The 14880-nt window shown below is 46.0% G+C and overlaps 1 protein-coding gene across 1 annotated transcript in view; it reads right to left on the bottom strand.

The window, feature by feature from the left end:
* The window catches only part of WNT3A (Wnt family member 3A), an 83757-nt gene that overhangs the window by 30518 nt on the left and 38359 nt on the right, over positions 1 to 14880 (bottom strand). The window contains exon 2 of the mRNA XM_069005711.1: positions 4187 to 4428. Within this exon, the coding sequence (XP_068861812.1) occupies positions 4187 to 4428 (242 nt within the window). The remainder of the gene's footprint in view (positions 1 to 4186; positions 4429 to 14880) is intronic.

The raw sequence follows: 14880 nt of genomic DNA, 5'->3' as shown, positions 1-14880 counted from the left end.
CCCCGAGGGACACGAGCAGTGGGTCACTCCAGCGCTGTTGTGACTCTCGACATTTGCCTCGGAGCGGGGTCGGTGGCCAACCATTATTTCCGGAATGAATTTCTGCCTCCCAGGCCCCACGTCACCCATCAGGCTCTCATTTGTCCGCTGGGCAATGTGATGTATGTCCTCGGAGGGCACATCCGATGGGTGCAGACACTCGGCAGAGCCGCGGGACACCCCCGCCCTGGCTCGGTCCAACCCCCTCGCACGCCCGACGGACACAAAAAGGGCCGGAGCGGCTTCCCAAGGCTGCACACGAGTGTTAAAGTCTAATAAACAAGCCCTGCCGGCCAAAGCTGAAAGAATCGGAGCCCTCCCCAACAAAGCATTTAATCCAGTTTGGCGTAACCTTTGACATTATTAGGGATCGCAGTGACCCTAATCCAATCAGATTGATTAACTAAAGCAGAGACCCCATAAGCTGACCCCCCTCTGGCCTCTGCTATTTAGTCCTGACCAAACAGTGGGAGAGACGTGCCGTATTTACACCACAATGGGTCGGCGCTGAGAACCTGTTTCATTACAGAGAGACTTAAACTCCCATTACTCCATCAATGTATCATTCTTCAATAGTTCATTAAAAGCTGCTCCTCCACAATAACTATTAACCATTTCTCAGCCCAGCTGGCAGGTTTAAGGCCCCGGCCAGTCTTTAGCAGAAGGAGGTAGGAGTGAGTGAAAGAAATAGATAGACAAGGGCTCCCTTTTTAAATTTAAACGAACTGCGGGCTTAAATAGTTGGAGGTAATTTACTTTTATTGAATGGGGGCAGGAGAGAGAGGAAACTTTTATTTTGACTTAATTATGTGCTGAGGTCCTTTAAAGAGACAGGGCCATGATAAGCTTTTATTGTATTCCTTCTCTTGAGATTGGTTCATATTTCTGCCCAGAGGAGTTTCAAAGAGAGCTCACGTGGCATTGAGAGACTCTAAACTCACAACTTAAGCATGAACGGCCTCTTCAGCCCACAAAAGCTGAAATTAATGCAAAAGGCACAATTCCCAAAGCACGGAATTCAGCTGGAGATGGAAAACACCCGTCAGGTTGCACTGTTCACTTCCTGCTCTCAGTGATGGGGTGTCCTTCTCCTACATCCTCCCAAATTTTATCCCGTGTATCTTTAGAGGCAACTCAAGAATCTTCCCTTCTCCTCAGTAAACTGAAAGATGCAACAGTTGCCTTAAAAACTGCCAGACCTCTCAGGTGAGTGGCTGAGCAGGAGCTGTGGCTCAGGTGGTCATTTCAGCTCACGTGGCTGTGGCCATGTTTTTCTCCACTTTATACAATACAGGCGAAGAAACAAACAACAATATTTTTCCTTTAGATATTGCTGTTGGAAAAATTCAAGTGAGAGGTTCTTTCTACTGTCCAGCAGTTGAGATTTGAATTTCTCTGAGACTAGAAATGAGTTGTAATGCCTTTATATTAGAAATGGTTTTCTAATCCTAAACAGATTAGGTTTAGGTAGAGAGAAAGAGATGAGGCTTACTTTTTTGCCCATACAGGAATCCTGTTTTTTGCATTCCAAGTAGTCTACACTGACCAAAACTCCCATTTCCTGGGGATTTTCAAGGAAAACCCAGCAGTGGCACTGTCTGAAAGTTTCTCCATGAAGCTGCACAGCTGGCCATACGCTCCCAAGACCACAGTGGAGGAGAAAAGCCCTGTTCCACAGCCTTGACCTTAAAACTCATCTCATTCCAACCCTCCTGCCATGGGCAGGGACACATCCCACTTTCCCAGGTTGCTCCAAGCCCATCCAACCTGGCCTTGGACACTCCCAGGGAGGGGGAGTTCAGACCTCTCCTGAAGTTGAATAGGGAAGGTTTATTCCACAGCCAAGGACCTGCAAACCCGAGTAGTCCAATAGGGTGGGATGGGGGATTTCTGCTCTTCCTCTGCCCTGGGTGACACACAAAGAGCAAGAGGGATTTAGGGTTAGGCCTGTCAAGTGTAGCCTTCAATAGCAGCAGGTCAGGATCCCCTGGACATCACCATTCCCCGGTGGCTGAGCTCATCAATGCCATTCTTGTCTGATGTGTGGCTCATTAGGAATCCCAGAATCGTTAGGGTTGGAAGGGACCTCTGGAGATTAAGCCTGGCTAAAAAAAACCACACATAAATACAGTCTTAGCTAAAACACGTGGGATCTTTTTCCACAAGAAGGCTGATGGGGAAAAAGAGTCTGGTTTTAGATGAGATATCAGAACATGGCTCTTAACAGGACCAGAGCCTGGTGACAGTTTGGCACTGCTGAATCACAGCTCAAGCCTAGTCCTGAATGAGCAATGAGGTACCACAGCAGCAAGGGCAGCGCAGACTGCGAGGCAGCCTCAGTGAGAGCTGGGCCTGGAAAGGATTTCCTGAAGGCATTAAAATTGGTCCTTTTCAGCAAAAGGAGTGCAGACAGTCTGCGAGGCAAAGGGGAGATGCTTTGGGAGCTGCTCTGGTTTGTGCTGAGGGAGGATGGGGTCTCCACTGACTCACAGGAGAGCTGCACTCAGATCCTGGGTGACTTAAAATCCAAGCTGCAAAACAGATTTTTGCTTCCTTGCTTTCCCTCTCTCCTTTTCCCCTTCTCTCTTTCTGGGTAGGAGCTCAAGTATGTTCCTACCCTGGGGGATCTGCCGCACAAGAATGCGACTGAGCTGTTTTTTTTTTTCTCCCCCCCTCCTGCTGTAGGTGAAGCAAAACTGAAGGGTGGTTTGATTCTCCCTCAAGGAACAACATTCTTCAGTTATGAAATCGTCCCAGTCTCCTCTCCCTCCCTGAGCCCGGCTACCGAAAGCCTCCAGTCTGGAGCAGGGACAGACCCTTCGTGCCGGCACCGCTGTGAGATAAGAGAGTTTGGCAGATTGTAGGATGGGGGTTCCTTCGGTCAGCAGGGAGGTGAGGAGCAGTTTATCCACAAGGATTATTGCTACAGGAGATGTGGGGTGTCTCATCCCAGACTGTCTGGGAGCACGGTGCCCGGAGAGGTCATGGACTCCCCATCCCTGGAAGTCCTCAAGGCCAGGTTGGACGGGGCTTGAAGCAATCTGCTCTGGTGGAAGAAAATGCCCAAATCTCTTCTGAGTATGCAGCAGTGGATAAAGTAAAAGAAAAAAACCCAGATGGGAAGCACTGCAGAACACACCCCAAAGTGGGCATAGATCAGTTCTATACACCAGACTCTCTGCAACTGAAGGGAGGAAGGAGAGGGAGGGAGGGAAGGAGGCAGGCAGGCAGGAAGGAAGGCAGGAAGGAAGGCAGGAAGGCAGGAAGGCAGGAAGGCAGGAAGGAAGGAAGGAAGGAAGGAAAGAAGGAAGGAAGGAAGGAAGGAAGGAAGCTTTGTGCTAAAGGGAAAGGCAAATCTTATCCCAGACTTAGTGAGACCAGCAGGACCAGGCTGGACTTTAAGACACACAACAAAGGCGAAGAAGGATAAAGGAGTTCTCACAGGCTAAAATATGCTCCTACCAACTTACGAGGGAAAAGACCAGATACTCAGGTTTAGCTGAGGGCTTAAATCTCACAAGATTCAACAGCTTAGGGCAAAACATTTCTAGGAGTTCCCACATTTCTAAAATTTCTAACATTTCTAAGAGTTCCCACTTCTATCAAGGGGTTCAGAAACAGTTGCCTGGATTTGAACCCTATCATATTTGCTGTGTTCATAACCAAGGAAAGCAAAACCATTAATTGATGGTGATTTCCCCAGGCCTTTGATCTTCATTGTATTTCATAACACTACCAAAACTGATGTTATCTGATAAGTCCAGTCCCTAGGAACCATCCCCAACAGCCCATCATTTCCCCTCTGCCATCATCTAGAGAGCTGAAATCACAGCACAGGGTCAGAAAAGGAGCCAGGTCCAGCTTGACCACTGCCAACACAATAATCCTCTGTGTTCCTTCCCAGGGGTGTAGGATCATGGGATAATTCATGCTGAAAGGGACTCGGGGAGGTCTCTAGTCCAGCCTCCTGCTCCAAGCTGGAACTAAGACAACCCCACTCCTTTATCATGCTCAAGTCCTGCTTCCTGCAGGACATGTTACAGGACGTTTTTTCCAAAGGGAACGAGTTCGCAGGAGGTTTCCCAAGATCTCTGCTTCCACTCCACCATGGACATTGGTCTTCCCAAACCTGTAGCTCCTCACTCACCTTTATCCAGCACGGGCCCAAAGATGGCTAAGCTGTCGTTGACGGTGGTGCAGTTCCACCTTCTCCCTCGAAACTGGTGTTGGCATTCCTGGATCCCAATCTTTACACCTTCTGCCACGCTGGGCATGATCTCCACGTAGTTCCGACAGAAGCGCAGCTGCTTGGGCACCAGGCCCGGGATGCTCCCGCACAGGATGGGCTGAGTCCCCAGGGAGGAATACTGGTGACCAATTGCCAGGGACCTGGGCAAAAAAAAAAACCAGGGAAAAAGAGATGCTGTCAGGTTGGATTGTACCTTTGTGCTTGGTTCACAAGAATGGGGACAGAAAATCAACATCTTCAGTTCCTCTGCATTTCTCTCACCAGAAAACATCATTTTCGCTGTCATGCCTCCCCAAAACAACAACATCTCTCTCCCGAAGTTCCCTACAGGGCCAGCAAGGCAAGAAACTCTACTTTTAATATCTTACTTCCCTTTTCTTTATCCTCCCAAGGCCTTAATCCATCATTGTGCTGCTTCCTCCCAAAGATAATTTCCTTTGCAGCCAGGGGGTCAAACATGTGTTTCTTCGAGAAACAAGGACACCTCTACAAGATGTTTTATAGGAAATTTTAGCAGCTGAGGAAACCCCATCAAAAGCTCTTGCAGAGCCACCCAATGTAGTAACTCCAGTAGAAGCCATCAAGCTCTTTGGAAGGGCAACACCAACAATTTGGGAAGGGGAACAGCATCATTCCATGGTGCTTTGGTTAAAGTGAGGGGAGTGAAATTAAAGCCCGACCAAACCAACAACCAAAAAACCATCCTAATTAAACTTGACTGCAAATCCTGTGCTCAGTCCAGTGGAAGTCTCGAAAGGAGTGTCCATGAACCTTTATGTTGGTGAAGCCTTGGAGACAAACAAGTCAGCTCTGCAGGGAGATCAGCAGATATGCAGCTAATTAGATAGATTTTTAAAGTGTTTTTACTGGTGCTTCTAATAATAACCTTGATTACTAAAACTGAAGGGATTTTTAGAGCATAATTTCCTTTTCTTCTAATTAAATCTCTTGATTGTCTTTTCTGCCCTGAATTAATGACAAAGAGGAACCTGCCTGGGCATTGTGTATTTCTGTTTACATTCATTTTTGCTGTGTGGTTTTCATTTGGGAACAGCCTGGTGTGTTTGAATTACCAACAGGGCTGTCAGGGAATAAAGCCTTCACTCTCTTTTGCTCTGACTTAAAAAATAACACAAGAATTCTGTGGTTGCTCAAGAAGGTTCCAGCAGAAAATTAGCTTGACTTTAGCAGGTCTCAAGGCTGGGATAAAAATTATTTTAAAGTGACTTTCTCTGTTTGAAAGAGAAGGGTCCTTGCAGCCAGTTAACTCCTTTCCTGGAGGGGACCTGGTCAAGAGGGGACAGAAGTGAAAAGGAGGTGGACATTCACGTGGTCAGGAGCCACATCTCAAGGGCTTTCCTAACTGCAGACTAAGCTTTACAAATCCATCCTTTCCAGGCAAATGGGACGTAAGAACATTCATTTCTGGATCCCAAATGGCTCCAGGTAGGAGTTCAGAACCAGGATAACCAGCCCAGACAACAATGTGCCCGTCAGTAAATGAACCTTAGATGGACAAGGTGGAAGGTGTGTGGAAAAGCAAAGGATTTCCAGCTGATTTCCTTAACTTAGGTGACTCTTTCCACCTCTGCTGAACTTCTGGGAGATGATCAATCTCAACATTAGGGGACAATCCATCCTACTCCAGGGAGGGAAGCTGAGACAAATGGAACAAACTGTCCTCCAGAAGCGCCCTCCTTTTTCCGTTGCATTAAAAGGGAGGAAGGCAGCTCTCCCCGACCCGAAATTGTGTCCCTGTCACCCACGTTCCAGTACTTGTCACAGGGGTGTCACCAGCTGATCTGCTCATCCCAGGCTGCTTTTGTAATCAGTCAGTGGAGAGAAGCAGACACTTCCACACCACGACTCCCCTGCCCAGTTTCGGTGTGTGCTTTGGGCTGGGGTGAATCATGGCCTTGCCCCCACCGGCTGTGCTGGTGAGACTGTCAAACCCCCCTGGGTGACTGGTGGAGTGGGGCATGTCTGCACCGTGGAACCTCCAGGTGAATCATGCCGTGATCCCTGACAATGAGGATGGATAAGTTCCTTGAAGCAGTCCCAGCCAGGGAAGTTCAGCCCTGAGTTGAAGGCCATGCAGAGAGCTCAGCTGGAGGAAGGAGACAAGTTCCTGCAAGAGCCTGCAGGGACCCACAGGAGAAAACTAAGGAAAGGACCTGTTTAACTCATTTTCCTTATCTCTGTGGCTAGATATGGTTTTTTTTGAGTTTTTGATTAATTCAGCGCACACAACTGGCAGAAAACCGTCTGTGAAATGGAGCCCATGCCAAGTGTACATTTTTGTTTCACTGTTAAATATTATAAAAAACACTGGACCACAATTTCTGGACTAAAGACACCTTCTAAAACACTGTTTCAGGCTTCAGAGGACCTGCTGAGTGTGTTGCCACTGTGGCCTTGTTGGGAATGCCACATATCCAAACGCTAATCCATTGAACTCCCCCAAACCTGGGACTTAGGAGGTATTCACAGCTTTAGGATCGGGAGGTAGGTGGTCCCGTCTCTGTAAACCTTGCATAGAGACGCCTTCATTGAAGTCTCCAGGGAGGAACATTAATTTAGTTGTTCCTACTCATTCTCCAGCCATTGACTACAGAGAGTCCAAAATGTGGATGCTTTCCAGAGTCTGAAGTTAACTTTTGTGAGAACATTTGTTTCCACGTCAACTGCAGTCACCAACATCCTTCCCAAAGCTTTCCAAAATCTCTTACCCAGTTCCCAACAAAGATAAAGCATCCACTAAGTCACCATCAACTTGTTGCAGGCTCCATCCACCATGTTGTGAAGCCAGGAGGACCGTTTCGAGCTGTTTCAGTAGGACCCTGATGAAATTTAGGATTCTGGCCTCATAAACTTTAATCATATGAGCAGCCAAACTCAAACCCTGTCTCTGGGGTTTTTTTTGGTGGTTACTACAGTGGTAGAATGAAAATACCAGTCATAGGAAGAGGAGTTTATAGGTTGGTGCCCTCAACTATTTGTTTCCGTTGCTGGGAAGATCGTCTAAGATTAAAAAAGAATAAAAACATGTAGAAATACCTCTAATTGCTTTTTCACACTGCTCCCTGCTCAATATAGCAGGGAAACAGTCACACCTCGCTTTGATCTGCGTTGCAGTCTGGGAAGTTTAATCTGCAAAAGACAATCTCCAGCAAGAGCCTCATTCTCAAGGTGTCATCAGGCCCCAAGACAGTGCAACGCAAATTTGGCATTTCATGAGGCAGAGTGGAGTCACTTGACTTTCAGCTGAAGGTGCAGGGTGGAATCTCAAAACATCTCTCCATGAGCAGTGGCTCTGCTGTTAAGTAGAGCTGATCACAGTCCTGCTCCTGCTGGCTCACTCGCAGCCTCTGGAGTGTGATAACATCTCCCCGAGCACCCTCTTTTGGTTTCTACTTTGCTTCCAGGTGTAAACACTTTCTCCCTCTCTAAAGTCAATTTATCTTTAGGAGAACCCAGTTCTTTCAGCTCCCTGTCACTATTACTGATCATCAGGTGGGAACCTTATGAACCTTCCAACCTTCTCCTCCACCCAGAAAAACCCAACAACAACAACAGCCAAACCTTTAGAAAAGACTGGGAAAGTCTATGAAGATCAGAATCTCATTTCAGTGTTGCTCAACTCTCTAGTAGCTCCTATCATTCATTTTTTCTCACTGTTTCCAGAGATCAAACCTGGCATTTGCATTTTTCCACTCTCCTGAGTTCTCCTCCTAAACAATCTCCTTCGTGTGGGTAATTTTGAAAATGTGGTGTCGAGAAATGGGCCGAGTGTCATCTACTGTGGTCTAACCAGGCACCACCTCCAAATTCCTTAAGTACCAACACTTCCTGGATGCATTGACCCCAACCTCTCCTTTTCCACTGGAGAACTCCTGAAGCTCTCCATTTTACAAACACACTCATGCCCAGAACAGGCGCTGCTCAAGTCTGAGCCAAGTGAAAGGGTCAAAGAGTTGTACCCTTCCAACCAATCCGGCCTTCCTTCCCACTAGCACAGGAGGAGCCATAAGAACACTGTTCTGTATGTCCACAGCCAAAGTTCTTGGCTTATCTTTAAGCCTTGCATGCCCTGAAGTGTTTAATTCAAGCTCCAGTGAGCATTTTTCTTTGCCAACACACCTAGAGAGCTCTTCATTTCCCTTATCTCGATCTATCTGCTCCTTCAGCAGAGCCGTTGTAAATAAGTACCTGGCCACCTTCTTAATAAATTACATGTACCCTCCCTCTTGGAATGGACACCCCAGCCAGGTTAGGAGGGAGAAATATGCAGGAAATACCTGCTCAGAGCTTTTTTCAGAAAAAGAGAAGGCTTTGGCTCTGGATGACCTCGCTGTACAGCACCAATCTACTGACTTTTCAAGGTCATCACCTTCTCAGCGTGTCAAAAGTCCTTGATGCATCAGGAGCAGCATGTGGAGACTCCTACACCTGCTGGCTTCTCCCTGATTTTGGTCATTCCTGAGCTTTGTAGGAGCTTTGCTTTGCCTTTCATCTTGGAGAGGCCTTTTGAGAGCTTCCTCCAGGGACATCCTTCCAGAGTCCCCGACACAGGGAAAACAACTGCATTTATTAATGCTGAACAGCAAGGGTCCAACTTGCCAAATGACCCAGGGTAAGACCCTGAGTGCACTTAAATCCCACCAAATATTGAGAACTGAGCAACAGCAGTGATTTTGCTCCTCTCGTCCGCCCAGTCCTAGTGAGGAAGTTAAATCAAAGGATGCCCGCCTGCTCATAACAGAGGGGATTTATGTTCTCTTGTAGATGACTGAAGTGCTTCTCCCTTTGCAAGGAACCCCCTAAAAGCAAGTTAACCTCCTCCAAATCCTTTCTTATAACCCATCCAGCTTTCCAGAGGTTCAGCTCAGCCCCTGTTCCTTTCTCACTCATTTTGGCTGTCTCTCTGTGGCGCCACATCCCTTGGAAGATGAATCTCAGCCACATCATGAAAGCGGGGACAAATTGTGTAAAGCAGTTTGTCTAAAAAGATGCATTTTCACAACACACCTGTGGTATTATGATCCCAAAATATTGAAATTGAGAAGGCAGCTGGAGACGTGTCCATAGGTTCTGAAAAGCTATAAGGAAAACCCTCAGGTGTTGTCCTACATCTACTGGCACCAGAAGGGCTCACAGGGAAGCAGGTGATGAGTGGGCAGCCCCTACTCCATCCTACAACATCCCAGATAGACCCTCTCTGGTCTCCCACCATAATCCTGCAAGCTGACCAGCATGAAATCCATGTATCTGAGGCTGCCTAAAAACCCCTTTTGTGGAGAAACGAGCAGCGGGAAGGCTGTGGAGGTTCCAAAAATGGAGGCTGCCATGAATGGCCAATGGCACCGAATGTCAAGAGGCTCCTGGGGTAGGATCTGTAAGTCAACCATGATCAGTTCCCATAAACCCTCATAGCACAGAGCTGACACAAGACAGATGAAGTGTGGTGTCCATCTAACATGGACAACTGGAAGCTGGGAAGAATATCCCAGAGGGAGAGACCAGGAACAGGAGATGGAGTTGAACCTCCTGGGTCTTTTCCACTCTGGACACGCAAATGTCCACCAGACTCTTGTGTAGAGACACGGGAAGGACAAGGACCTGCTGGAACGAGCCCAAAGAAGGGCCATAAAGTTGATTAGAGGGAGGGAGCGTTGTTCCTAGAAGGAAAGGCTGAGAGAATTTGGTTTATTCAGCTTGGAAAAGAGAAGACTTCAGAGTGACCTCATCATGGCCTTCCAGCACCTGAAGGGAGCCACAAGAAAGACTGAGACAGAGTACTTACAAGGGCCTGGAGAGACAGGACAAGGGGGAAGAGCTTCAAACTGCCAGAGGGCAGGGATAGATGGGATATTGGGAAAAAATTGTTCTTTATGAGGGTGGCGAGGCCCTGGCACAAGCTGACCAGAGAAGTTGTGGCTGCCCCATCCCTGGAAGTGTCCAAGGCCAGGCTGGACAGAGCTTGGAGCAGGCTGGCATTGTTGGAAGGTGTCCCTGTCCATGGCAGGGGGTGGGACTGGATGATCCTTAAGGTCCCTCCAACCCAGGCCATTCTATGTTTTATGATTCTATGGTTTGAACCACCAGCCCAGGGACCAGGTGGGTGGGCAGGCAGAAGAAACTTACTAATTCTACATTCATTGAATGGCCTTATTTTTCACAAAAAAAAACCCCAATATTCAATATGCAATCATATGCTGTGATTATTTCTCTGTTTTACAATGAAAACAAAATCTAGAAGAATTTTAGAATGAAAAGAAAGGAAGTGGAACTTGTCACACCCCATTATTTTAAATGGAAAAGGAAATCATTCTGCTCACTAACGTCCCTCCTGCATGGAGGTGATTTTCTTCTATGACATTAAAACTATCCCAAACCCAAGCAGCTACAGAATGTGGACAGTCACGAAAATTTTAATTGATGTTTTAGTTGAAAACTTGGAAACCACCTTAACACAGATCAGCAAAATGATAGGTTTGGCTCTAGAAGGCATGAATCAAGTAACTGATTCTGATGAAAGATATTTTTTCAGTTTGGGGGTTGGTTTTTTTTGTTTTGTATGAACCAGAAACAATCAAGCTTAGGCCTAAGCAGTCTAATTACAGAAGTGTCATATTTTACTTCAAAAATTCTGAGTGCCTGCAACATGGATTGCAGTAGGGTCTTCAACATTTGGCTCTGGGCATCTCGCTATCATGACTAAGACATTCCAAAGAGGTTCACAAAAAGAAATCTAAGCCTGTTAGACAGCTCAAATTCACTGTGCAGGTGTCTGTCCTTCCAGATTTTTTTTTTCTTCCAGCCTGGAAAGGAAAAAGGAAAAAGGCTGCAACCTACTGGATTAACTGTTTTTGTTGGGTACCTCTTTGTTCATCTCGAACATTATAGCACGAGGGCTATATTTAAATCCTTTTTTCTCCTCTAACCCTGAAAGTATGCACATAATTTTGTGGCCGAGTCCAATCCTGCAAACACGCAGGCACGGAGGTGACTTTTCTCCCATAATAATTCCCTCACCCTTGCCCTGTATTAATAACAACGATGGTGATAGTGATGATGCAGCAGCATTGTGTTTCTCCAGCACCTTTCATCAGAGGATCTCTGAGCGTGGGACTCACCTCACCCGACTTTGACCATTTAAAAGTTTGGAATCTCGGCCAAGCTCGCTGTCTACCGGAGTCCGTGGAGCAAGATCAGCATCTCCAGAGGGCAACTCAGCCCATCCTGAGAGAGATGCCTCAGATAGGTGGGCTGAATCACCAGAGATGCCCAGGAGGCAGCACTGGCTGTGCAAAAACGAGGAGCATAAACTGGACACCTTTTTAAGCAATCTAAAAGTAGGAACTGGGAATTTCACCCCTTTTTCACCGAATCTCAGAAGTCCTTGGAGAGCTGGAAGAGGAGGCCAAGAAAAGTCTTTGCTGTCTCTAACGTGGACTATGGCAGCTTATTTCGAGTAGTTTGAGGCTGGATTTGAAAAATAAGAAACTCAATGGAAGCTTCAAGTAGGTGCTAAGAAAGCAAAATTCCCTGAGCTGAGGTTTGGCCGGGACAGTGAATTCCCACAGGAACTAAGGCACACCACAACACTCAGCACCTTCCACTCTAAGTGCAAGAGATGTTGCTTTGACTTTGTCTTCCCTTAGGATCTACAGAACAGAAGAGGAGAGAATACAAGTATTAACAACCCATTCCTTGGAAAAAAGTCTTTGGAACTCTTTAATTACCCAGGGCAATTAACTCCTTTGCTACACATGGCATCTGAAAAACAACCCAGCCAGTGGAATAATGGCCCCTCAAACCACATTTTCAAGCCTGGCTCCAGGTCCCAGTGACCCTGGTGGTGCTTCCATACCACATCCTACATCCAGTGCTTCTCCCTGGAGGTCTTCCTGGTTGAGATCTGCCTCCATCCAGCTGCATTTATCTCATAAAATGTGCCAGGATGGCAGTGCAGGGCTTTAGAGATGTGTAAGCCTTAACATTTTAATCTGCCACCTACACTGCAGTTTATGAGTGCTGTAAATCTCATGGTTATAATGAACTCATCTAATGATATTGCTGATGGATAAATTTACCTGGGACGAGGAACAACAGTTACTTGCAAATGAAAGGGGAGTAATTTAAAGTTTCACGTAAACACCTTTGCTGCCTTACTTCTGACTTCTCCCAGCCTAACCCCTCTCAGGGTTTCATGACAAATGGAAAGAATGTGTGTTTGTGAGGCAACGACTGGCTGGCCTGGAAAAGAACCTGCCTCCTTTCTCCCCAGCACAATGCTTATATAACTTGGGCACTGGAATGAAGTTTTAGGTGAAAATAGCTGTAATTTTCTGGGTCAGGTGTGCTAAATTAGGGGAACGGAGGGAAGGGATAAAGCAACGTATTAGGCAATAAAAAATGCCTACACAGTGTAAAGATATTTGGACTCCTGCTCTGAATTTCAGTAATAATTAGGACTGTGGCTAGTCCTAATGCTCCTAGTTCCCCCCCACCCCTAAAGCATCCCAACTTGAACCTTTTTTAAATGATCAGCAATATAAAGTACATATTGTGGTTTCAAACCTCTCGTTAAGGCTCATCCCCCTGCGCTGAGGTCTGGTCTGGGCTATGTCAGTGCTAAATACCTCGGAGGACTGGGCTCAAAGACCTCAGATCCCTGCAAAGATTGGATTTGGACTTCTAAATTGCTTAAGTGCTTAAGTGCTTGGGGGAATTTTATCCTGAAACTCCTCCGTGATGAAGCCAGTTTTGAAATGAGAACCACGGATGGAAAGCGCCATCGTTTTGGGGTTTAGGTGAGAACAGCAGGATTTTCACTGTCCACTGCTCTAATAAAGCAAATCACTCCCATTTCTCCCCCTCTCCTTCAAGAAGGTGCTGTGAACACGCATCGGGTTGTGCCAAACACGCACAGCCCCTCAGTTGTGCACACACACACACACACACAGAGGTCTGCGAGTTCCTCCTCTGGCTTTCACTGAGTCATCAGGCTCACCAAATGTGTGAACTCACGCTATAATGTTCTCCCAGAAAAATAACAAATTGATTTCATTTTTACAGGCTACAGCATGCTATATAATTGGAGACACTGCCTTGTCAACTCAGACCGGTCTGACCCGACCAGAGACATTGCTTACAGCTGTTTACGGAGCCATAAAGTTTCCTCCTCTTTGTTTTTCCTTCCTTTTGCACTCTCTCTCTCTTTTTTTTTTTTTTTTTTTTCTTTTCCCTCTAATGAATCCTACAACTACTTTTTGTTCTGGCCATAAAATACTCTTGCCTTGATTTAGAGAAGCACTTCAGCCAGCGCTTCAGGTTAACACTGGAATCAATGGGGCTTGAGCACATATTTAAAACTGAGCATGTGTTTAAGGACTTTTATTGCACCCAGGCAGTCAATAAGGAACTTGTTGTCACACTTGCATGTGCTTTTTTTTTTTTTTTCTTTGATTATCGATACCAAATTAGAAGTTTGGATTGGGCAACCTCAGGGATTGTTTCCTTTGCAGACCCACAGCACAGCTCCAGTTGCATCAGGAATTTTGCCATTTCTCACTGTCACCGTGTCCAAATCTTAAACATCTGAGGAAGGGCAAACTCCTCCACTACTTTATCAACTCTACTGAAACTGCCACCTAGGACTGGGCACAATTTTTTTACATTACAAAAAAACCCACCCTGAAATCTTCTGAGTTTGTCACATTTGCCAAGCACTCAGAATAAGCTTAATTTTTCTGACCGAGGTAAAAATAACAGTTTTATGGAGGGTGGATTTGCAAGAAATTTTCCTTCATGTAAAAATCTTTTATATTTATCTTAAAATACTCAGAACCTCAAAAGTGAAGTGAAATGTTTTGATTTTTGTGGAAAAAAGGGATTTCTGATCACATGCCTGATTTTGCTGCCGTGAAAAAAGTTGCTTCACTTTGAACTAATGAACTGAGAAAAAAAATCCCAAACCCAAAAGGGCTTTTCATCTACTTGCACTATCCATCAAAATACCTTCTAAGTACTCTGCAATAAATTATGGTTGTGCTTCCTTTCATATCATTCATTCATCATGGAATCTGCTCCTCCTTTGGTCTGAAATGTCACAATTCTCTCTTTCAATGCCTCTCAACGACTCGAGGACTGATCAATAGGGAATCAGCTGTTCTGGAGTCACTGATAGATATAAACACATCTTATCCCCTCTTTGAGGACCATTTCTGTCACAGAGTGGACTGAGAGGAGTATTTGTCTGATCTTGGTCCTGCCCTATGGGAAAGGAACATGAGAGCAGCTCGGGAAAGACAAACTTTCCTCCAAAAATACATTTCAGGTCTGTTTTTCAGCTTTTAGAAAAATGTGGAAAGCAGCAGAAGGCAAAGAGCTCCTCATCTTCTCCTTCCTTCTCTTTGGGATGAGCTGCAGCAAAAGTTGAGCTGGTATTAGACAACAAAAAGTCCACACAGAGGAAAATCCACATGAACAACACCACCAGAGCCCAAAGGGAAAACAAGTCCTATTTATCACTAAAACAGCAACAGGACTGCCATGAGACCAAAGCTCAAACTTTTGTTGCTGCTTAT

The sequence above is a fragment of the Aphelocoma coerulescens genome, chromosome 2, assembly GCF_041296385.1.
Source record: "Aphelocoma coerulescens isolate FSJ_1873_10779 chromosome 2, UR_Acoe_1.0, whole genome shotgun sequence".
In the NCBI taxonomy this organism is placed as follows: Eukaryota; Metazoa; Chordata; class Aves; order Passeriformes; family Corvidae; genus Aphelocoma; species Aphelocoma coerulescens.
The sequence above is the reverse complement of the archived record's forward strand: the minus strand, read 5'-3'. Positions and strand labels throughout refer to the sequence as shown.